Source organism: Strix aluco, chromosome 3, assembly GCF_031877795.1.
Source record: "Strix aluco isolate bStrAlu1 chromosome 3, bStrAlu1.hap1, whole genome shotgun sequence".
NCBI classification, from domain to species: Eukaryota; Metazoa; Chordata; class Aves; order Strigiformes; family Strigidae; genus Strix; species Strix aluco.
The window spans coordinates 72,418,993-72,443,626 of NC_133933.1; the positions used below are offsets into that span (position 1 = coordinate 72,418,993).

The window sequence follows — 24,634 nt, forward strand, 5'->3', positions numbered from 1 at the left end:
ATTTCAGGATGTAATACCATGTCATTAATTTTATGAAATTATCAAAATATAACTTAGAGGAGGGCTTTGCTTGCCACTATTCTTCCTCTAGTGACTTGGCATAATAAATCCGTGTAGCAAATAGCTCTGCTTCTCCACATTTATCCTTGTTGTTTAATGCCAGATCCCTGCATCAGTATATACCTAAGCTTTTTAAAGTTTGTGATGAAAAAGAAACTAGATTTCCTGGAAAGGGGAGGGGATGCTCTTGGGTCACATCGCAGAAATTCCTATTTGAAGCTCTGGTTCTTATTTCAGCTCCAGCACATCTTCCAGGCCTGGAAGCAGCATTCAGGCTCTCTTGGCAACCTTCTTGTATCAGTGTGCAGCTGTCAGAGTAACTACTGGGGGTTACAAATGAGGCACAGCAGTAATTTAACAGCAGAAAAGCACTCCTCCCATTAAAGTCTTTGCAACACCTTCAACTAAGGCAGAGCTGTGCTTCACTGAATGGGGTGTGCACATTTAACTTCTTTCACTCCGTACTGCAGGCAAGGTAAGGGGCACACACTTCCACTACAATTTTTCCTGCTTGGAAAATCAGAGCCTAAGTCTGCTTTTGACATGAAAAATAAAAACCCATGTGCACTTTTCAGTCTGTTTCAACAGCCTGGATCAGAGACTCCCTGTAAATTCACTCTGCTGCAGCAAACTAGCACTTTTATTTTTCATTCTGAGTCTTGAAATAGTAGCAACCTCCTATTTAATTTCCCTGGTAACTGTATGGAAGAGAATAGAGTATTCTCTGGCATAGATCTGCAGAGCAGTAATTGAACTTCATGATGAGCAATTTCAAAATATCATCAGTCTTTGCCACTGCAGGGTATTTTTTCCTCAGTTCTCCCACAAAACCCTGCCCACAGTCAACAGTTATTACACTATCCCATTATGTTCCCACACAGGTTCCCAAACATTTGATTATCACTTTGGTCAGATCCATAGGTCTGCTGCAGCTGTTTTGTACCACCACAGGTACACAGTGGCTGTAATCTTGAACTGTGCTTCGTGGCTTCTGTGTGTCAGTGAAAGTCTCAGGTCATTAACTGAATACAGCTGTAGGCACAGAGGGACTGGGATCTGGTCCTAACATGGCAGCTTGGAAAATCTCAGCTTAAAATGACAGATATATGTGTTCTGCACAAAATGATAGAAAATTGGCTCTTTGGCCACCTTCTCTGGTCAAATCACCTAGGCACACTGAGGAGCTGGATCACCAAGGAAAAAGCCAAGGCTGGGCTGAGGCAGTTCACACTAGAGTGGTGGAACCAGCTGCTCAAACCACAGTCGTTTTGCAAATCCCTAATAAAGCCAACTTCATCAGGGCTATACAGCACCAGTTTCCATGTGCTATTGATCAGAGACGGTCACCTCTTCTCTATAGTACCTTGGAAAGGCAGTTTGTGGCCAGCAGGCAGCTGATTCTTTCCCACAAGAGGACTGGGAAACAGGCTCCTGCAAGACAGCTGAAAACACATTTCATGGAGCATGTGTTGGATTATAGCACAGTGAGATGGGACACATATCTGCCTCTGTCTGATGAGGACACTTTATAATTACAGTGATGTAACTTCTGGTGCCTGCCTGTGAGGGCAGGCATGGAGGCAGGCCAGCTGCGGGGTATGATACTGGATTATTGGATTACAGAGAAACAGCTGGCAGTTCCGGCTCTGGCTGCCACAGCTGTAGATCAGCTTTGCAGGACAGTCACATTTTGGAGTTTGGGACACCACTGACTGAAGTTTAGGTTATATCATCATATATTCCCTGCCTACACTGATATTTTTTAAATGCTTGGTTTTATCCCCAGGGAGCATTTGGCCTTCTGTAACACAGCGTACTTCTGGAACAAGATGGTATTTGGTACTGGACACTGATTTATAAACTCTGAAGCCAGGACAAACTGGGAACCATCTCATCTGACCGTCTGAACAAAACAGAGCATTGCATTTCACCCATTTATTCCCACATTAAGCCTAGTTATTTGGGAATTTGATTGGAAGACGTTTGAGTCAAATGCAGACCAAGAGCTAAAAACCCACTGGTTCTCTTGACATTTATTTCCATGGTTCATTCACCACTCCACCCCTGCGCTTAAAAAAAGGGTGCCTATTTTCTCACTTGAAAACTTGAAAAATTCCTCACCTGGTATTAACTGGTTCACATTGGTCCATATTATGACTTTTTCTCTGCTGGCACAAAGGGCCATGTAGAAGCTGGTATCTTCTCCTAGTGTGGGCATGAGGACGACAAACTCAAGCCAAGGCGTACGTGATGCACAAGCCTCAGCGTGGCTCCTGTGAGACGAGTGGTGGAGGCACGGGCTGTCTGCCTCACCTGCTCACCCTTGTTGGGACCTGAGGGCCTGCCTGTCCGTGTAATCACTCTGGCACCTCCACTGCATAAAGTGTAGCCATCCCTCACAACCCAGTGAAGACAGGAGTAAATGAGGATCTGAGGTGTTTGCCCATCAAGAAGCCACAACTCCTGAAGTCTCCACTCTGAGGTAAGCCTCAGGTGCAAGGCTTTATTTTCTTCTGGAAGTCAAGCCTGTGTTATGAATACCAGGCCAAACTAAAATGCATATTGATTGCTGTGTTGCCTTCCTGGGAGTTGTATCATTAACATCATCAAAGCGCCAGCTATGACGTCCTGTGTTCCTCTGTCCTGCTGTAAACTTTGGGTTTCCCCATTTGTCTAACCCTATGGGGAATTTGAATTGGCTTATTATTTTAGGAAAACTGTATCTCCATTTCATTTTGTTAAAGTATCGCCCAGTTACTTTGGGACTACTATTAATGATTAATAACATTGTTTAAGCTGGCAAAAATGCTGAGAAAACCAGCAGCTCCTCCATTATTTGTTCTAAAGCAAACCCAGTGATTGTCCCAAGTTGTCCCAGGTACCAGCAGCAGGAGCATCAGAGCTTGCAGACTCTGTTTCTGTCCTCTGGGAGCTGCAGGCAGCCACGCTGCAAGCTCTCCCTCAGTCTGCCATGGCTGCAAATCTTGCTGAGAAAGGAAGGGACAATTCCACCACTGTGCTGGAGCAAACATAGGCTGAGTCTGAGATCTGGCTGCATGGTCCATGTTGCTGTGAATCACCCTGTTTCTATGACTTTTGAGTCCTTGGGACTAAATGGAACCCCTCATTGTATTTTCCTCTAGAAGCTCAGTGCAGCAACTGAACCTTGAGGCTGAAGGATGTGCTTAGACAATAATTCTGTGTCTGCTCTCAGCATCCACCCTTAACTCAAAAGAGAGGTCTCAGACTAGGGTGGTCCTGCTGCTAAAACTATCATTCTTGGTTTATGCTGAGACAAGGCTATGTAGAGTAAGTACTTCAAGATTATCAAAATATGCCATTATTTCAAAGAGCACGGTGAGGTCAAACTGTACCAATATCACTTGTATACACACTCAGCTCTCTATCTATCTATCATCTATCTATCTATCTATCTATCTATCTATCTATCTATCAATCAATCACACAGGTTGCTTCCTGGTTTCTTCTTCAACTGGGTCACCATGAAGTGTTACATGCTAGAGAATTCATCTTGGTTTTCTCACCCAAGCCTCTGTAAATGGATTATGACCTGTGTCATACAGTCACCCCAGACAGGATGACACCTGGGCGTTGATATACGACACAGACAGTGTTTACCTATCAGCACAAGCCCTGCAGCTGCAAAGCTCAAAAAGCATGGCCACAGCAAGGGATTCTTCTGCTTTATATCAAAAGCATTGACCCGTCAATACCATCTTCGCAAACAGATTTCATTGTCTCTGGTCTTGGTGGGGCCAAGTAAGCTCTTTGTGCACCACACCTCACGCATTTTCTTCCCCTCCTCCACTTTTTTGTTACTCTCATGACACTTCCCTTCTGTCTCCACTGTATAAACTTGCCATTGTTATTAATGCCTTGTGCCTTGTTCCTTCCTGCCTTGACTTTATAAGGCAAGAACAGAGGAGCAGCCCCCTTGGAAAGAAATAAATGTTATTACTATGAGGGGATAAAAACCCCACTGCTCCAGGTCTGTAGGCTGCAACATTGCCATTGTGTTTAAGAGAGCCAGGAGAGGCAGCTAAAGTCCTTAAACTACCCATATCACATGAACTATAAAACCTGGTAAAGTGTGCCAGGGAGCCCTGAATATCTTGGACAGACGATCCTCTTACAACAATAAATTGCTTCTCTGAGCTCATTGTGCTTGCAGGCGACAGGTATGCATGCAGTCCCATGATTTAACGCAGGCCTTATGTGTGTAAGCCTGGTGTCAGAGGAGAGCTATATTCACCGGAAATTGTGCTAGTATCTGGCATATCTGATTGCCTGCGTAGGAAAAAGCAGAGGTTTCCCTCCTGTGAACTGCGGTAAGGTACATGTGGCCCCATGTATCAGACTGACTGGATCCGGAAAGGGATCTTGGAGCACAGGACAATGCGGACAAGATGCCAAAAAGACATTAACATACTGTGAAACAGAGAAAGTAGGAAATTTAATATTTGTTCTGTTGAAGAAGATGTTATGATAGCTCAGATGTATGCTTTGGCTATGTTGTGTCATTGTGACAGACATATTACATTAATGTTGAAACTTACTTTATTTTTAAAAAGACAGAAAAGCTGCCAAGAAGGCTAGTGTCTCTATACCTTATTGAAGCAGGAGATAATACTTGGTGCAGGGATGAGCAGAATCACTAGTTTCTGCTAAAGCAGCCCGGGTTATGGCTTCGTGGACCTTTATTCTGCAGTAATGCTTGTTGAAGTGGCCCCTTCTTCCTTCTCACCTTGGCGTCTTGTTTCTACACCGCACTTCCCTACTTTGTTGTACCTGGCACAACTGCTTGTATAGTCATGTACTAGAGCTAGATCAGAGAACTTATCTGTCTGAAAGTCAATTTGCATTTCCTTGGCTGTGCTGCTTTTCAGTCAAACCAAAACATCGATTCGATTCATGATCTGGACACACAAACCAGAGGTAGGACAGGCTGAGAGAGTTGGGGTTGTTCAGCCTGGAGAAGTGAAGGTGCCAGGCAGACCTTATAGTGGCCTTCCAGTACTTAAAAGGGGCCTACAGAAAGGATGGGGAGGGACTCTTTATTAGGGAACATAAGGATAGGACAAGCAGTAATGGTTTTAAACTGAAAGAGCGTGGGTTTAGATTAGATGTAAGGAAGAAATTCTTTCCTGTGAGGGAGGTGAGACACTGGAACAGGTTGCCCAGAGAAGTTGTGGCTGCCCCCTCCCTGGCAGTGTTGAAGACCAGGTTGGATGGGACTTTGAGCTACCAGATCTAGTGGAAGGTGTCCCTGCCCCTGTCAGGGCAGTTGGAATTAGATGATCTTTAAAGGTCCCTTCCAACCCAAACCATTCTATTATTCTACAATTCCCCTTCTTTACAGGTTGCCTGGTCCATTCTTGCTGCTTACCTACTCTCACAGAGCCAAACACTGCAAGGAGAAATCCCTGGAGGCTGTGGGCATTGTCCCTCTACCAGACTGCAGGACAACAGCTGCAGGGGCTGCTGCCAAGGGTGTCAACCTGAAAGAAACCTCTCACAGTGAAACTCCTTACCTGTAAAATGGAGAGGGTGGTGCTTGGCCACCAGAATTTCCCAGAACCTACAGCTCTGTTAGAAGTAGGCAAACTCTAATATGCACTTACCCTTACCTACTCAATGACTTTTCATTTCCAAGGAATTTTGCCAGTTTAAATTTCCAAACATAAGTCAAATAATTATGTGAGGATATAAATTTTTAAGTTCATTTTTAGTCGTTCTTTAGCAATCTCAAAAATGTGATCCAAATTATCATAATGACTCCAAAGAATCTAGGTAACAAGCACAATGTATGTGTGAGCATCACATTTATTACTGTGATTTTTGGCCTGAAAATTAGTTTTACAGGATTATGCTGTCTGCATATCAGTCACTCCCCTTACAGTTTCTGAATCCTTTGCTTTATGTCAGCCAAGTCTGACAGAGGTTTCCAGATCTCAAAGGTATTCAGATTCCTGAAAGTTTCATGTAAATCACCTCAGAGGACTCAAATGGGAAAGTTAAGCAAAACAGCCATCAATCCCTCTTTCTGGCAGCGGTCACCTAGTGCACTGGCAGCCAGCCAGCACACATGCTGGGGTGTGCTGCCTCTGCCTTGGGGTGCCCTATGGGGAACACTGGGCTCTTGCAAAGGAGCTAGATGAGCCACCAGGCAGGCACAAATCTGTAGGAAAGTACATCTTGTTTTTCTTGCTCACAGGAAAATCTGTCCAGTCAGTCCCAATACTGAGTCTCATGGACTTGGAGTGCAGAAGGTAATGCACAGGTCTTGCTGTGGTCTGTTGCCTTTTCTCACTTTACAGCCTTAAATATACATTACAATTTAGTAAATTAAGATGGAATTTCAGTGCTGTTTGAAACAGTATTGATTCCACTTAAAAAGCAATGTGGCAGAGTAGAGGCACGGTAGTATATAAGGGACCTGAAAAGTCCCAGGTTATGTGGTGGCAAGGCATGGTAGGAAGAGGAATGAGCTCACATGGCAGCTAATGCAGAGGAAATTTTGGAGAATCACTTCTCGTGTTTTCTACTTCTTATTTGTCCGGTTTGACAAAAAAGAATCAGGAAAAAAAAGTCTTTTGAAATAAATGTTCCTAGGCCAATAAACCCTCCTTCCATCTTTTAGTGTGGAAGAGCTTATTCACATTAGTAACTTGTATTGACAAAGGCTTTACAAGCTATAGCAGGACAGATTTCTAATTATAACATGGAAAAAGCCTTTATCTCTGCTGAGAAACCTTTGTGAGCAGCAGTGGCTCAGCTCCTGGTTCTGAATGAGTCCAGGCCGTAGCTGAAGCCGGGCACCACTGCGAGGATCCACCAGTCAGCTGCACCAGAGCCCACCAGGAGATGGGATTGGTCAGCTACCACAGCATTTTTGGTGGAACAGTTTTTCCACCTTTCCCTCAAAGACCTGTACCACATGCAGTGGTACATTTCAGGCAGTGCTTTGGCCTCTCTTCTATTTGGTAAGTATGTGTTGCTGTAGCTGTTTGACAAATGGCTGTGATACATTAGAGGGCAATAGAGGAAGAGACTAAAGTGCTGTGGGAGCAGCATAAATACATGTGAGTGCTCCTGCTACTTACAGGGGTCTCTGCCCCTGCTGTGTGACCCGGCACATGACAGACAAAGACCCTCTTAGGCACTGGATCATGACAGATTTCCTGGTTCACTTTTTTCCTGGGTGTCCCATCCTCCCTCAATAACATTTAGAGCACAGCAGCTGCTCTGAGGCTCCCAAACAGTCACAGACAGGTTGGGTGCCAGGTCTCCGGGCAGGATTTTAACCACCTATGGCTTGAGATGAGGGTAATTCCCCATCTTTGTGCCAAGTCTGTAGAAAGATTAATTTCTGTTATTTTTGTTTGCAGTTGTTTTTTTTTAATGATGCCATTATGCACCCTACCCATCTCTTCCTGCTTGGGTGAGGAAATAGCACATGGAATACTGCACAGCAGGCCTGGTTAGAAGCTGTTAAAATATATATGGCCACAAATGTCTGATCACATTTGATGAATAATAATATCAATACCTAGTGTTACAAAACACTCTATAAAGGATATCTCTCTAGCCATCCACCATTCTGCAGAAGGGGAAGGGAAAGTAAATGGAAAAGTGGGAGGCTCCCCTTGTCAGTGTCTGTTGTCTTCACCAATAGGGAATGTTTGCTCGCTTTCAGCAGAGATATTAGCTCAACCCCATGGGCAGAGCATCCCCCGCTGCCAGCTCACATAGCTCCGCTGCCTTCCTGTGAAACTGCACCAAGATCTGTGCTCAGCACTGCACCAGCATGCACGCACACATGTGGGTCAGCTACCCTCCGAGCTGAGCAACCCAGCCTCCCAGTAGAGCCTGGCTGAGTGTGGAGGGAAAAACAACACAAAACCTAAACACCTTTGGAAATGGACATGGTACCTCATCACCAGCTTTATAGGGATAGAAAAATAAATTTGTCTGCATTGCATAAATTATTAATTGTGATTTATTCACTTGATTCCACAGTTAAAAGCTTGTAAAATTTGTTTTCTTGGTATATTACCAGGAAGTACATGTTGTTTAAGCACTAGAAAGAAAGGCATTCTGTGAAAATTCAGGGTTTTTGTTAATATTTTAAATCCTATTTTATTCACAGGTGAAGTAAAAAGGCAGTAAAGAGAGATGATAAAACTGACAAAGTAAGTGATCTTAAATTTCTTTATGCCATTTCTTGTCAGGGTAGGCTGGTCATATTTTCAGATGCATTCCGCAGCAGCATCCTGAAATAAAGCTGTTTGAATGTACAACCAGATTATGCACAACTGACGCAAGCAGGAGCAGCCCTTCCTCAGGGACACAGATCATACAAATTTATGCTCAGGCTGACTCCAGCCTGCCGTCCCCTGGTTACCTTTGATAGTTCAGGGATTTTGCACCTCTGTTATTTTAGGCCAGCTGGCAACATGTATCTATCTAGATCAACTTAAGTAAAATAAAGTTCGACTGCACTGCTAGTGAAAACATAGTGAGAATGATAAGCTAACTCACAGATATTCATATGCCTGTGTTATTCATGTTAGGTGTTATTTTAGGCTTAAACTATTTATTTAAAAAGACCCAAAACAGTTAATTGATATTTTGAATGTTGTTTGTCCAGTTGTCATTTGTTGACAGGGAGAAATAGGTCAGCACAGGAAGCACCAGTAACACAACAGCAATCTTGAGAGGTTTATTTTGCTTCCAAATCTCTCTGCATGTGGTTTATCTTTGAATTAAACCACAAAAGCAGTAAATTTTAGCACTGTAAAAAGAGTGATGGGTTAGAACATTAGACCTGTATGAGATTATGCTTTCAATGGAGGAAAAGTGCAGGGCGTGGTTAATCTTTAAAAGTTTTAAGAACACTAGATATTGAAGGTTTTTTTCTGTGAAAAACAAACAAACAAAACACAAACCTAGCATTTTACAATATTAAAAAATACTAACATATAGGTATAAATGAATTTATTCCTAAATTAATTACTTCAGAGACATGATCATAGCCATTAACCGTTCCTTAATACTATTAAAATATCTCAATTTAATACCATGAAATCTCTGGTGATAGTCAGAAGTTTCTTTTTATTAATTACCTCTTTTACAATTACAGTATTTTTACATGCTTTGTGTTTCTATTGAATGTGGTCTATTACAAGATAAGCTCTAAGCTGGTCAGCTTTCCCATGTAAAGTCCAGTAGCCCGGGTGAAACTGGGGTCATAGGACTCAGCAGGCCTCAACCCAGCTGAGAACCTCATTATCCATCTTTTGAAATATTTCAGCTGTGGAAGCGATACACTTACATAATGCATACTTCGACAAATAAACCCATCTCTGCTTTTAAAGAGGAATTCTCTGCAGCTCCGGCCACCACTTAATTCTCACAATTTCCTCTTTCTCTGTAAAGTGTGAACTAGAAAAATATGATGAGCAAAAAATAGCGATGACCAGAAAAGACAGAAGAGAACTGATTAAAAGGCAGATGAAAGCAAGGAATAATGCTACCTTAAAAATATTCCAGTTCTTCTCAGTTAGCAACAATCCTCACATCACATCACAGAATTTTCCATTTCACATGGAACCACTTGCTATTTCTTCACTTGAAAAGGGGAACTAGAAACATGTATTAAACAAAACCAATGTCAATATAGCATTTCTGTGAGCAGCAACCTCAGGAGCTGGGGCCAGGGAGCTGGCAGGCAGTGTGCCAGCCCCACCGATGCCTGCCCCAGCCACAGGACTTGCTCCCCCACCACCGCACGGCCCCCACACACGATGGATGACCCTCTGGCATAGCAGGTACAGGGGCTTCTCCTCAATGGCTGGATTTCATGGGATCGGTCCTGAATCGAGAGCTTGTCTCTGCTTTAGCTGCAGAGATGTGGCTGCTCTGTAGATGAAGACCTTATGAAGAATGACTGTTGTCTGCCGCAGTGTGTTCACCCGCGCTTCATGGAAATGCGGCAATGCTGCTGGGAAAGACTGAAATCTTCAGCCAGATCTACATAGTTTCTTGCAGATGGACATCCTGCATAGGTATCTAGGCATAAAAGTGCCAACATCTACCACAATTTCACGTTACAGCTACTGATAATAACTGGAACTGCGCTTCTAAAATCGCTAATACACTGTGAGACAAGAAGGAATGCAGTCTGGCAGGCCAAACTCCATCAGGAGCAGACCTGATTCAACCAAGTGCTTATGTGTCACTGAAATCAATGGAACTATTTAGGGGCTTAATTGCTTTCCTGAATCCAGGCCAAAGAGACAAAAAGCAAGATGGTTAATCTGCAAGGCTCGGATATGTATATATCTTTAGTCTGGAACCCTTAGATCCTTTATCAATATTATGATTCTCCCTAATAATTCACAGTGGTTTAGAAAAGTTTCAAAGGAAACACATGCCTTACTCTCTGGCCCTGATTTAGCAAACATTTTGGTGTCTGTGTAACATTATTCATGCAGATAGTGCCATTTTCTTAAGAACAGAAAGACACAAGTGAAGTGTCACAAGAGGCTGTTTTCTCAGGTCAGAGCTGTATTTTAATATCTACAGCACTTAAGCATTCCTACCAAGGTTATACAACTGTTAGAGACATCTGGACCTAATACCGAAATGTTCCCTATTGCGATCGGCGTGCGGGTGAATATTCTTGTGCCAGAATATTTATTTTTGGTTCTCTTTTAAAAGAAATAACAATAAGTTCAGGGACTTATAATTTTTTTTCAGTTGTTTTTCTTTCAATGGTAAACACACCTCAGACAAATAAAAATTAACAATTCCAATACCAATGTTGAAATAATGCTTTTACTCACTGGTTAGTCAGAGACCATACAGAATGGCTGCATTTGCCCTAATTAATGTCCCGTTTTTAGGAGAGGCTTTAATTAACAGCTGACATTTAAGCAGCACTACAATGTGCTGTGCAATTATCACCTGGCCTACTTCTGTGTGATTCAGGTGCTCTTGGAGAAAAAGGCCCGATGCCTTTTTTTCCTGAAAGTTTTGCAGAACAGAGTGGCAACAGAGAACTAAGGAAGACGGAGGAAACACAGTTGGATCTTCAAAGAGATTTAGAGTGGAGTTTTCCAGTACAATTAGCCTGACCCAGTGACTGGCAGCCCCCTCAAAAGACGGGCACCCGCTCATGCATCTCTCAGCTTTGCCCTGGGCGACGTATTTCTAACCCACTGCTCCTCAAACTGGCAATGCCCTGACTGCCACAGGGAGAGTCAGGAAGAGTAATACAACCAAGCCCATTTGATAGCTCAGTGCTGCTGAAACGGGGTGGCCTTCCTCCTACAGTTTCTCCATCTTCTTTCCCCTGTTTTGTGTCCCTGAGGCTCACCTGGTGGCAAGCCAGGCTGCTTCAGTTCCTTAGTCCTGCAATCAAAACAAAAACTAGTTGTTGTGCTAAAGCAGTTTCCTGCCAGTTCAGTGAGCTCAACTGGCTCACTGTGCAGTCACCCTTGGTCCCAGCTCCCAGGAAGGAGGAGGAAGAAGTGTGGGACCACCACACATCAGTGGAGATGAGCTAGTATTTTAAGCTGTACTGTAAATTGAGTAGTCTTGTGAAATCAGATCTTATCTTGTGTAGGAAGGTACACCACATACTTTTGTACTGTATACATTTCCTGCCAGAAAATTAATGTCTAATCAAATGACAGTGGGAGCACTGGCAGAGGCCTGCTGGCCCTTTTGGCTGGACTGAACCCACTCTTCCAGTGGTGAGCTGTAACCAGACGGAGGACTTTTTGCAGAGCAAGAACATGCTTTACCCTATGTGTTCAAACTGCTGTATATGGCATGCAATAACTTAAGTAGCTATTAATGTTTAAATACATCAATATTTGCTGGGTCACTGAGAGCTTGAGCAAACACAAAGCTGTGTCCACGCTGAACCTCTTTCCTGCTCTCTGGCCCGATGAATATTTCATTATGCCAAGTGAAACAGCTTTTGGCATGGGGGCCTGGGCTCCTTTCCCTCAGCTTCCCCAGAATATACTGCAGCCTGCAGATCAGATCACCTTCCCCAGAGAAGCGAGCTGGTTTACTTGGGCAGAAGAGGGCATTCAGCCTGGCTGGGTGACACTTCCTGTGCCGTGCTACAGAGGCAGGTGTTGCTTTGCCTCTTCTTCCAGTCATGTCTTGGTGGAGCCCGGGGTCAGCTCTGTTGGTTCTCACCAGGCCCATAGCAGGAGACCCTTAAATGACATGGGCAGAGAACATAAAATCAACACATTGTGGCAGGACAGGTATGGAGCTACCTGGGAAGAGCTGAGCCCTTTGCAGACATGTCCAGTGACCAAATACTGAGTGGGAAATAACCCCAGTCTCATGTGCTGGCGCTTTGATTCATGAGGCGGGCAGGCTGACATACAAGTGCCTGATAAGGCTGCAGTCCTGAGGTATGCGTGGTGACTGGCCTGTCCCCAGCCAGCCCCTGCCTAACAAAATCAAACCAAATTTAACTTGGCATGCAGGGCTGTGTTTAGAAAGCTGCAGCAGCTCATGGGTATTTCAGATATCCGCAGTGGGGACAGGAGAGGCAGCTGGGGTGGTAGTCTTGTTAGCTAAACTGATAGAAATTGTCTCTTCCCAGGAATCACAGCTGCCAGGCACCAATGGGATTTGGGACCCTCCAGGGTTAGGCTGTGAGAAGAAACTGAATATCATGATTTTGGATCCAGAAGTCTGAATTTTGGAAAGATTTTGGAAATTTAGAAATAGAATGCAGGTATCCATGTCCTTTTTGTGGATCACGTCTTTGGAATATGCATTAGGCTGGCCATCCTTTAGCCTGTTACACTTCCACACAGAGTTGATGATATTTGCCTCCTAAAAATTACAGTTAAGGGACCCTTTATGAACTGACTGTGGGGTTATGTGTCAGTTAGTTTCCAATAATTCCTGAGATCTAAACCCAGATCTGTCATCGGTTTGTTCCATGTCACTGAAAGGAGTTTGTAAAAATAGCACCAGGGAGCTCTGTCTCTATTGGAATTCAATATTTCAGTCTGGCACGCTTGGATCCGAGAGTGAAGCGTTGCTCTTTTAGCCAGTACACCATCACCGGCTTCTTGGTCAGTGATAGGGAATGGGAACATACTAAATCACTCAGGTGGTGACCTGACTCTCCTAGGGCAGTAGTGCTTTAGCAATGCAAGAAGAAAGTGTTATTGACATCAGTGGGATTATTCCCATGAATATGAATAAGAAACTTTGCAGGATTGTGCATTTTTTTTTTCTTTTTTTTTTCTTTTTTTTCCCTTCTTATTGTACAGTCAAACATGCAGGGACTAGTGTCACCACCCTGCTGGAAACTACAACTTGTAAGGGATCTTTAGTGTCTGTTTTCAAAGAGGATCCCATGCATCTGTTCACTTTCCTACAGTCCTTATTCTGCTCTCTGAGTATATCCTATTCTAATCATCATGTCACGTATGATACAATGCAACAAAAAAAAAGTGAGGCAAACTGTTGTTTATGGAACTGCAGGTCAGGTTTGTGCTACTTTCGCTAAGTGCTGCTAGGTGGCAATATGTTACCTAGAAAACCAGGAGCTTCCAACCACCATCAGTCTGCTCGGCTTCCGACCTAGCTGGGACCTGTCAGGGCATTGCTCTGCACAGAAAGGGGACAAGGCCTTGGAGCAGGACCTGGTGAGAGCTGCTTCACTCACACAGATTTCTAACTCGGTAATGAGGTTTTCTGGAAACAAATGCAGGACCGAGTCCTAATGGAAAAATCTCTCCTCTGTGAACCCAAGAGGAAAAATAAAAGGCAGTCCTGCCTGTTCAATATTTCTGTTTATACTGAGAGCATTGTAACAAGGGAATGAATCCTTCTCTTGTGTAAAGATAGTACCAGCTGGGACTACAATATTTCATATTCTCACAGGATTCTCTTAACAATACAAAATTGAAAATATCTGTTCAGAGTGCAAAGATTTTGTTTTTCCAAATGTATGATTAATTGAAATCCTCTACATGTTCAACCATAATATTTAATCAACTAGTCCAACTTCAGGAGATTTGTATTGACAGTTCGGTTGAAAAACAGCTTTAATAAAGGTGGATAAGATGTATTTCCAGATATATCTTTCAGACACGCTACAAGTACTTAAAATTGAGTCATCTTATGTATGTGTATTAACAAGGACTGCAATAAAGACTGGCTCATATTTGCATACTGCTTTGAATATACAAAGTGATCTGCATTGAAACAAGCATTTATTTCCCTTGATCTGGCTCCTGGTGTGGCAGCACATATTCTTCCAGGCAGTGAAACACACAGCCAGGGGAAGGGCAGAGAGGGCAGGGCTGTGTGTGATGGTGCCAGTTTATGCCAGCTGTAAATTTACACAAAATTACAGTTTAAGGATTACTCCCTTTTGATGCAGGGAGAGTTTGCAGCTGGCGCAGCATGTTGGCCCCAGCTGCCAGAGCGTGGGTGCAGGTGAGCAGCACCTGAAGCTGGGGAGGCAGTGGTCAGGCACACACCTGCTGGAAAGGACTCACACTTGGGCTGACAGATAAAATAGATATATGTGAACGTGGGGAGCCTAAGTCTCTCCCTGGGGCAGCAGGGGTAGGGCATTAATGCCTCTCTTCCTGACAGTATGACACCGGGGAGAGCAAGTGGGTTGGGAGGTCAGGGACCAGCTGCTTTGTTCCAGGCTGAAGGATTCACATCCTAACTCGAGTGACCTGAGGCGAGATGTTGTTCTGGTATGGCAGATAAATTAGCGTCTTTAATTATACTGGCTTGGATAGAAATCTTGGGCTTGCTTTTTAATGATGCAGGCTACTGGTGCAGGAAACAGAAATAATAATGACCTGCTTCTGTGGTATTTAGCAACCTTGGAGCTAACGCGAGTCTTCTGCAGCAAAACTGCTTAAATTTGGACAGTTTTCAGTGCCTGGGGTTACCCATAAGTGGATGTGGCATAGAGCCATGGTCACTGCTTCCCTGCTGCGGCTTAGACCAGCCAGCCGCCAGACCCAAGTCAGCCTCGGGCTCGCAGAGGCCCAATATTCTCTTTAATGACCTGCGCTTCGCCCCGGGGTCTGCCCCGGTACCCGCTGCTCCCGCGGCAGGGCGGCTGCAGGCTCGGCCTAGAGGCCTCGGCCCGGCCCAGCGCGGCGGCGGTTCCCGGCGGGGCCGCTTTCACCGCAGCACCGCCTGCCGGACCGGCGACGGGAAGGGGAGCGGCGGGGCCAGGTCAGTGCCCGGCCGCGGGCCTCCGCTTCCCCCCGGCCGGCTCGGGGCCTGCGGCGCTCGGGGGCTGCCCTTGGTGGCTCGCCGGCACCGCGGCGGGAGGGCGAAGAGGGCCTCTGCGGCGGGGTGGCGGCCGCTGAGGCGGCTCGGGGCCTCCGCGGAGCCTTGGGGCTTGCGGTGGCCGAGGGGCAGGGTCGGGCCTGGGCTTCGGGCCGAGGAGCGGGCCCGGGTCCGGCGGCGGCACCTGCCGCCGCGGCGGACGGGAGGCGCGGCCCGGTCGCTGTGGGGCCGCTGGGTGTCTGGGACAAAGGCCGCGCCGGTGGTGGTTCTGCTTGAAAATGTTACATTCTTGCTCGGCTTCAGCCCAGAGACCTTATTTTGGGAACAGCCAGTTACAGCCCCCTTCGGCCGTGCTCGACGTGGAGCCCTCCCCTGGCTGTTGATTTAAAATACATAAGTAAATAAAAAATAGTCCGTGCCAGGAATGTTTGCCTAGGTCAGACCGAGTGCTACAGTGCACTTGTTGGGATTTTGGCATTGCACAAGGTCAGCAGCAAGAAACATCTGCTGGGGAAGGAGTTTCCCCCTTTTGCCTCTCGAGTGTACGCTTTCTTCCCAGGGTGATAACTGTGCAGGATTCCTCTGCTTCCCGAAATCTAGTGTGTGGAGCCGATGAACCAGGCGCTGTGCTGGTGCACTTCTGCTACTTCCCGGTGCTGTTACGGGGGGGCAGGGGATAACATCCCTGAGAATCGTGCTGCGTGGCCAGCTCTGACATCAGGATGCAGTTTTGCTGTTGCTGTCAGCAAAACCATATACTGATGGTGGTGGTGGAAAGGAGAGCAATTGTAAAGAATGGTGTACTAAGTGGAATTCAGAGCACTGCTCAACTACAAAACTTTTTACAGTTTTCAAGGCAAATTAATCCTTGGGAAGCATCAGTATTTGCAGTTACAGCTAGAATGAATTCATCCTTACACTTGTTAAGGTTTAGGATTTGGTGACTAAAAAAAATGGTGAGTTGGTTGTGGTTGTTTCCATTCCTGTGAAGTAGTGCATCTGTTTGTTTTAACGGTCTCTAAAATATACCTAGTGGGCAGTGAGCTTTATGAGAACTTAAAAGTGTTTCTGTCACTGTTACAGAGGATCCTTTGCTGACAGAGGCAGAGAGAACCTCTTCAAGGGCCTGCATGCTTTTTGCAGAAGATAATGGATTCTTGTTCTCACCCTCTGCTGTGAAGAACTTGTATTATACACCATGTGACCAAAATTAAATGTTTTTAGGTAGTCATGTGTATTTATGGAAACACTTCTTTTGTCAAGTGGAAAGAAACACTTCTTTTGTTTTGTTTTACATCCTCGAATGCCATTATTTTTTACTGGACTTGGGGAAGTCTCTGTGTGATTTGTTTAGTAGGTCTTCAAAATAATTAAAATGTGATTAAAAGAGAATATAATTGCCTAGGAACAGAGAGACAATTCATATCTAAACCTTAGCCTGTAGGGACTATTAAAAAATACAAAACTAACAAAGAACAAATAATTTGGAAAACATATAGCTTGCTATCCCCAGAATTGAGCTGCTCAGAAACAATGAAAAAACAAGAGAAAGAGATAAAAGCAGAAAAGAGTTGTAAAGGGTAAGCCAGCTTAAAAGTGGAACCACAGACGAGGGTTTTTTACTTATAATGCTGAAAGGTTTTTTCCCCACAATTTATTTTTATTTCACATGTGCATGATTTGAAGTCATTTCAGTTAGTTAATTTGGACATCATCTCACTTCTTATTTCAGTTTCTGGGCAGGTAAATGTTGTTTCTAATGCAGGCATCTAGAAACTTGGAGGTCCAGCCTTTTTGTTCTCAACAGTAATATAGAGGCTAAAAGGCTAAAAAATTGTCCTTTATAATACCAGCTATTTTTAAAGCCTGTTTTTAGAGGAGTCACAAAGCTCTCTAAGTATCTTCATACTGAACTGGAGGGACTATTGATCCTACCTAATTTGTCTACATGTGGGTAGACAAATTGTACTAAAAATTTGGATAGGGCTCAGCAAGTGGGAGCCACAGCATCTTGAGAAAGGCATGAGCTTGAGGCGGCTACTGTTGAACTAGGTAGGAGTTCCTGCTTTGTGTAGAGATTTTGTAGAGGAGGTGCATTTTCCTTCTTGAGGAGGCAGAATTTCCCAGGCTTTGTTTAGTTTCTGTATTTGTAAGTTATGTTTTGTCAGTAGGTTTTCTGCTGCTAATCCCGTATAGCATGCTTAAGATCTGCTCACTCCTTTCTTCCAGTTGAAGGAAAGCAAGCTGGAGAGGTGACTGCCCTCAGCTTGCTTCAGCTGGTAATTATTAAAGTAGGAAGAACCTGTCAGGTAAAGTTAACCTAACCCATGCATGACTGAAGTAAAGGAGAGGTGCATAAGCAGATGAGTTAGATGGAGGGCTCTGTAACCTTCAGGTGAGGGGTGGTGACAAGCAGCTGGGAACAGTGGCCTGTTCAGCCAGTGCTTGGGAAGGAACCCTGCAGGTGAAACCTCCCTCCTACACCTTTCTTCTGTCTGAAGGTAGGGTCCAGTGACTCCTCTTCATTATGATACTCATGCTCTTGTCTTGATTTGCATCCAGGCTGGCCTCCTTTGATCTTGCTGTTTCTGTCTGAATTCCTTCTCTCTGTTCAACACTGGGATTTATTTTCTCTCCTCCCCCTCAATCACCCACCAGCCTACTGTTCCAGGTTCCAGTCAGTTGGTGTTAATGATTTTCACTCATTTTCAACCTTTTTTTTTTTTGTGCAGATGGACTATTTTCATGCTTTGTTTATATTTCTCTTTCCCTCTCTGCTATTTCATCTGCTTTGAAGTTACAGAGTCAGTTGTGCCAGTCCTCAACATTGGGTCACCACTTGCTTTCCATTCATTAGTCAGTCACTGGCAGGAACCTGGTGAAGCATCCGGTAGTCACGATCACTGCTCTCTAGTACAGATGAATGCCTTCTACAGTGACTGGTAAGACACACACAAAGGGTTGAACTGTGAATCATCTCATCATCCTCTTCAGCTCACATCTTCTGTCCCTTTCTCCATGGCCCGTCTTCATGCTTCTGTGCTTGTCACTGAAATTGCAGCTGCTGCAGGTTCTTCTGTGCTTCTTGACCCATCAGCTGCCCTTGATGCCTTTGGCAGTGTCGCAAAAGTGCCTTTCTAATTGTTTTTTTGTTATGTCATTTGAATATTTTTCTCCTCCCTGAGATTTCTTTTGTGGGTTTTGTATGTTGGATCCCTTTATTTCTGCTACACTTTATCTCAGGATACCTTCATCCAAAACCAATTCATCTGATTTTTTGCAGGTGACTCACAAGTCTGTGTCTGCACATCACACCTGTCACTTCCTGCCCCACCTGAAAGGGCATGCCCGTTCCCTGATGCGTTGAAAACACATCTCTGCATCTTTTCTCCCCGTTTTATTTTTCCTTGACTTGTGTCAGTAATTAAGGCACTGTCTTTGAGTTGGGGTTTTCCCTGCTCATGTATTTTAGTTTGCTGGTTATTTCTGTGTAGCTGTTCTGTAGTGAAGCATTTCTTGTTTGTGCATGCAGCTCAAATGCTCATTTGGGCTCCCAGCATCCAGTTCTCTGGCTTGTCTTAGTTCTTCTACCCATCCAGGAAGTTGCTACCTACATCCCTTACCCATTGCTCTGGCCAGCTATCTTTATGCTTGCTGGCAGTTGCAACTGGCAACATTGCCGGAGGTTGCTATTTGATACGGCATGTTTTAAGAGAAAAACTGGGGTTGCGACAGAGTAGTGGTGAATGGAAGGGGCAAACATGCTTCTTTAAGAGTTGAGGCTTATTAGTTTCCTAAAGAATCTGCTCAGTTAGGGAATATTGGTGATGGTGTTATCCCAAGTTGTTTTTGTTTTTTTTATTAATATCATGAGAGCTGAATTTTAACTAGGCGGTTACCAGAGGCTCTCAGAAGGCCTCTGATACATATGCATACATGAAAATACATGTATTGTGTGTGTACCTACCTGCATGTAGGTACATAACTTGCTCTTGCATATAATGTATGTCATTCCTTTGATAGTGAAGTGTTGACATTCAATACATGTTTATATTAACCCACAGTCTGCTAGCCCACAGGCAAGGGTGTTATAAAATCACTTGAGTGCCAAATGGGATTTAAACTGTTGTTTTATGTAAGAGATACAATATCTGCGGAATGAAAAACTATTGATGTCCATACTATCAGCTTATCTCTTGTCACCAGTGATATGTAAAGCTGTAGCACTTAAAACATTTGAAAGATGCTAATTGCCGACAATGTTTGTTATTCCTATGCTGTCAGATTTTTTCTTCTCTGTAAAAACTACATAAACTGTCTGTGCTACAGATGTTAATGAGTATAGCATGTCTGGCTTTTTAAAATTAGACTAAGACTTCATTTCTGTGAGTGTATCTAAATTGACATAATTATGTTAAATTGAAAATTTTAGTGTAATAAATATCTCTTGGCTTGTCCTACAACACTGTGCTGGTTGCTGCAACATCTCTTTCTTGCACTGCTTTCGCTTACAGTACAAAAAAAAATCAATCTCAGTCGTGCCGTGGATTGCGAGTGCTTCATACTGATTGCAATTTTGGATGTCGTTTGTCAGAGATCAGCAGAAATCCCTTTAGTTTGAGAAAGCTAATCACTCAGGAAAAGCATGGTATTTAAGCTACAGCTTTCTCAGGCAGAGCTGTTAAAATAATCTTGGTTTTATTAAAAGAAGTACTGGTTATTGACCAGTACTGTAAGAGATGGTTTTAAAGAAAATAATTCAATGATAATACCTTGCATGAGTCACTAATCATGAGTCATGATCAGCAGGCAGTGATGTCCAATTTGTTTTCTAATCCCGCATTTGCTGATGCTCTTTATTACCATAGTGATAATATTAAAGAGCTGTTAATGCATATAACCACGCAGTTGAAAATGACAGACTCTTTATTTGGTGGAATAAAATTTCCATATCTTAATTCTGTTTTGCTCTGTACATTTTTTGACATGAGAAATCTAGGTAGTATAAAAGTGATCAAACAAGTATAACTTGGTAGGGAGTTAGGTTACCAGAACAGACATTTCCCCCCACCACCACTTTTCTTTCAATCCAATCATTGTGGCTTCCTAGAGAATTAAATCTAGTCTGTCTTCTTATGAGGACTTGGGAGGCTTTGTATTCATTAAAAATTGGCAGCAAATTGTTCAAGCTACACTTTGCAACCAGAGCCTGCACCATCCATGTTTTTAATGTTTGCTTTCTCCTGAACAAAAACTAGTAGCTGGATGGAAAATTTTACTGTGTGTTAGGGAATGACTACTGAGGTTTTAAAGAAAATGGAGGCCCGTTTCTCCTCTGAGAGCCTGAATATAAAAAGATTCATTTAGCTGAGAAATGAGCTTTGGAAACCTGTTTTCACTCTTAAATAAAATTTTACCAATAGAAGTGAGTTTTTTAAAAGCTCTGAAAAGTGATGGCTGAAGTGTTGCAGACAATTTTAGAATGTGCATAGATGGAGAGTGTTGGGGTGCAGCAGCAGTTGGGTGATATAATTTATGAAGTAATGAATCTTGTATTCAATTAAATTTTAATTAGTTTTATTAGTTTACACTTTAGTGTAGAAAAGTTGATTGTGACAGGTTAAAACCTTGAATTTACTAAGGAACTCAGAAGACCCTTCAGAGTGCCTCACCAGATGTTAAAAAATGATCCCTTTACCTATTCCAGTGTGTATGACCTTATACTGCATAGATTTGTATAGGCTTTACTAGTTTCTTTGTGTTGAGCTTGTGAGATAGTGCTGTATTGGCGGATGCGATGTGTCAGGACAGATATGAAACTACTGGCATAGGTTGCTCTTCGAAATTGCCTGGTACAGTGCGTATTCCTCAGCATCCTGTAATGTGGTTGCTGTGCAAACCCCTGCTCTGTTTCGATGAGGATTATACCTGACCCGACAGAAGCATTTTCCACTTTATTGTGGTATGATGCAGCTGGAGACAAGATAAGTGTACACCTGACAGGGTTGTTCACTTCTTTCGGTATAAACTAATTGTGTGTGGTTTTCTTAATGTATGTTTGCTTGTTCATGTGTATATAATAAAAATTATAAGAAATTTGAGTCTGTAAACTGTAAGATGCCCTGAACACAGCATAAAATATAGCTGTCACCAAATTCTGTCTTGGTGAGTATGTTCTGGGTTCACCTTAGAAAAACTGTCCAGGAGCTTCTTGACAATTTTGAGAGAATCTTGTTTCTGCCAAATATGGTTAAGAAACAAAGATGGTCTTTTCCCACTTCTTAAAAAAATGACATCAGCCATGTCTCCTGAATAGCTGTATCCATTAAAAAGGAGACTGGGGCAAAGCTAGGGCTAGTCTAGCAAATTGCAAGATTTAAATGTAGCAAACTTTTTTCTGTATCCTGTGGCAGTTCTTTTGATTTCCACTCGGTGTGGCTTCTCAGATGACTTCTTTTTCAGATGAACTGTTACCAGTTCAGGCTTTTCTTTCAAATCACTTGTCAGCCACTTTCTCCAGTAGATCCTTTTCCAAAGTAAATTAAATAAGGCAGAGCCGCAGATCAAGAATAACTTTTTGTAATGACTTCCTTGTTATTTCCTGGTATAGATGCATACATTGTAGAGTGGAAATAGCGTGGAATAAGCCATGGGTGTACTTATACGTAGAAAGAGACTACCAATACTACATAGCTGTATAAAAGACAAGTGTGATGCTCTGTGTACGATACTGTTGTATCCTTTTCTTCCTTTGGGGTACTGCACAGGTTCTGGTGCTCTATGTCCAAGTGAGATCAGTTCAAAGTGGAACAAAGGCTACTGGAATCACTGGGAAAAATGTATAGCTACCAGAGGCTAGGAAGTCTAACTAGTGTTAGGATGGAGTGTGGTAAATGTGTTAATGGGATTAAGTGACAGGGAACAGACCTTGCTATAAGAGCATTCTTTGGTTCTTAATTTTTGTGTTCCTCAAGTATTTCTCTCAGAAAGATCTTGTGGTGTAATAGTTGCTTACAGAAAAGCAGGAGATCCAGATCCTGAAAACTAGGGGTTTTGATAGGATTTCTCCTTCAACACAGGTATGAGGTGTGGGGTTGGTTTGGTTTTTTTTTTTTTTTGGTGAAAGGGGGAGAGTTTGGAATATTAGTACAGAGTAAGTTGGTCTAATGGAATGTGTAAGCATCTTACTACAGTTTCTGAGCCTCTCTGGTGTTCTGCACGCAAATACTTTGGGGTAATTTTTAGAAGAAAAGAAAAGATGCTAATTTCTGGCTTAACTACTAAAATGATTTCATAAAACTCCTATTAACTTTGTGGGAGTAGGTTCAAACTAAGAATTTTGCAAATGCAGTCTGCATTTCTGTAAACTTTTGCGATTGCATCACGTTTCCATTAGTTTCTGCTGCCTAACTTCCCTCTCTGTCAGAGGACTGAGGTGAATCTTAAAGGAAATTTCCTGATTATTCCCCCCTGTTTATTTCCAGAAATGGCTGTTTCTTTGTGGAAGAACTTACTTCAGACTACAAAGGAAAGGATACTACAACAGAGAAGGATGTCACTGTATAATAGTGCTCATGGTTATGATGAAGAATTGTTAAAGAAGAAACTTCAGCAGTTTGCTGGTGGATCCATCAACCTCGCCAAAGAAGACAATGGCATTGGAATACTTACTTTGAACAACCCGAAGCTAATGAATGCCTTTACAGGTATGAATTAGTTGATGGCGTTGCTGGTTTGTTTTTTTTTTTTTTCTCCTTCAGTTAACCAGTTTAGCATTTTGCCTAAACAAAATGAAAAGCTATGCCTTACCGTTCCTTCGTTAAAAGAAGAAATTCTTAAATTTTATTCAGGTATGCATCAAATACCTGCTCTTCTGCATAGTAGCTTTGTCATAAATGTCATAAGAACCTTAAGAAATTTTCAACAACACAGGGACTCTCTGGTAGAACATGCCTCTCCCCCTTTTTTTTCCACTTGGCACAATTCTGCTACTGTGCTCTTTCTTGCATCTCCTTTCATTTCATCGCTACTGCTTGGAAACATATAGGGTATTTTTATGGGGGTGGGAAGATGCCATCTTTGTTTTGTAGGTGTGTGGAAAGGGTGAGTTTACTTTTGGTTTTCACCTAAAGCCTTTCCTGTAACTTAAGCTTCTGTAATTTGGTCTTTGCCAGTCACCCAAACTGGCTTCCATTTCTTCTTCATTTGCCTTATGTCCTGATTTGCCTTATGCCTTATGTCTCAACCATTGGTACAATGGTTGGTTAAAGATCAAATGAGCTGGGTATTCAAGAATCTATTTAATATGTTTTTACACTGGACAATACTTAGCTATCAAAACCAAGTGCCCTGTTTTATTAATCCTGTATGATGAGAGGCTTTTGATCTCCAAGATAGGTGTATTTGCTGTCTCTCCTTAACTGTCTAGAATATTCCAATTTATGCCGTTTTCTTCAGACATAAGTGGCACAGGTTCAGGGTCTGCATCTGCCTGAGCTGGAGCTGTGCATAAGCCTTTACTGTAAGAATGCCTTTATTTCTTGATATTTTGAAATGGATACATTTGTGTCATTTTTGCTGTTCTGTTTTACTGCCCAGTTCTCACTGTTCCTTTGTTGTCAGCAAATATGTTTGCAACCCACTAGCAAAGTGTAGAGCTGTTTACATGAAGAATAACAATCTACTCCTGCCACTAATAATTCTTAGCTGAAAGGAAGAGAACCTAACAGAACAACAGAATTAGTGATAATGCACCTAGATGTGTCTGCAGTTACTCTTTTGTTTCCCTTTAAAAGCTCATGTATAAAATCATTACCTAACTTGAGAAGTTGTAGCTAAAAGATGTTAACACGGGGATTGTCCTTCTGAATGCCTCCCTGTCAGCATACATGTTGTTATAAAATCATAATTACATTGTTGTTTCCTCTCTTTCTACAGATTGGTTTTTATTTTTGACTCAAAATAGAACTGTGTAAGGTACAGCTTCTAGACTGTGTGCTCTCAGTTTATTTGTGGAAGTTGAAAGGGGCATGAGAAATGAGATGTAATAGAAAGGAGAAAGAACAGTTAAAGCCCAGTCTGCTATGGAGATTGGATGTAATACAAGTCAAACTGCTTAAACTAAACTTTCATAGAAACTTACAACTATATTCTCTGTTTTCTAGGTGCTTGGCAGAAGGGGCTCAGAACTGATTTGTTGAAGTGCCGAGCGGTTGCAGCTGCTATTTAGGCCACTGGTAGC

At 42.9% G+C, this 24,634-nt stretch overlaps 2 protein-coding genes across 5 annotated transcripts in view; both read left to right on the forward strand.

Annotated features, from left to right (window-relative positions):
* The window catches only part of KIAA0408 (KIAA0408 ortholog), a 63,995-nt gene extending 48,214 nt beyond the window's left edge, over window positions 1-15,781 (forward strand). The window contains exons 6-7 of the mRNA XM_074820547.1: window positions 14,516-14,571; window positions 15,099-15,781. Coding sequence (XP_074676648.1) covers window positions 14,516-14,571; window positions 15,099-15,781 — 739 coding nt within the window. The remainder of the gene's footprint in view (window positions 1-14,515; window positions 14,572-15,098) is intronic.
* The window catches only part of ECHDC1 (ethylmalonyl-CoA decarboxylase 1), a 38,588-nt gene continuing 29,153 nt past the window's right edge, over window positions 15,200-24,634 (forward strand). The window contains exons 1-3 of one of the 4 annotated variants that reach the window (XM_074819167.1): window positions 15,302-15,336; window positions 18,191-18,335; window positions 22,878-23,099. In XM_074819167.1, coding sequence (XP_074675268.1) covers window positions 18,317-18,335; window positions 22,878-23,099 — 241 coding nt within the window. In that variant the 5' untranslated portion in view covers window positions 15,302-15,336; window positions 18,191-18,316. Of the gene's footprint in view, window positions 15,337-15,767; window positions 15,791-18,190; window positions 18,336-22,877; window positions 23,100-24,557; window positions 24,630-24,634 lie in introns of those variants that run through there. The other 3 variants (XM_074819168.1, XM_074819169.1, XM_074819171.1) reach the window with 3 other exon arrangements.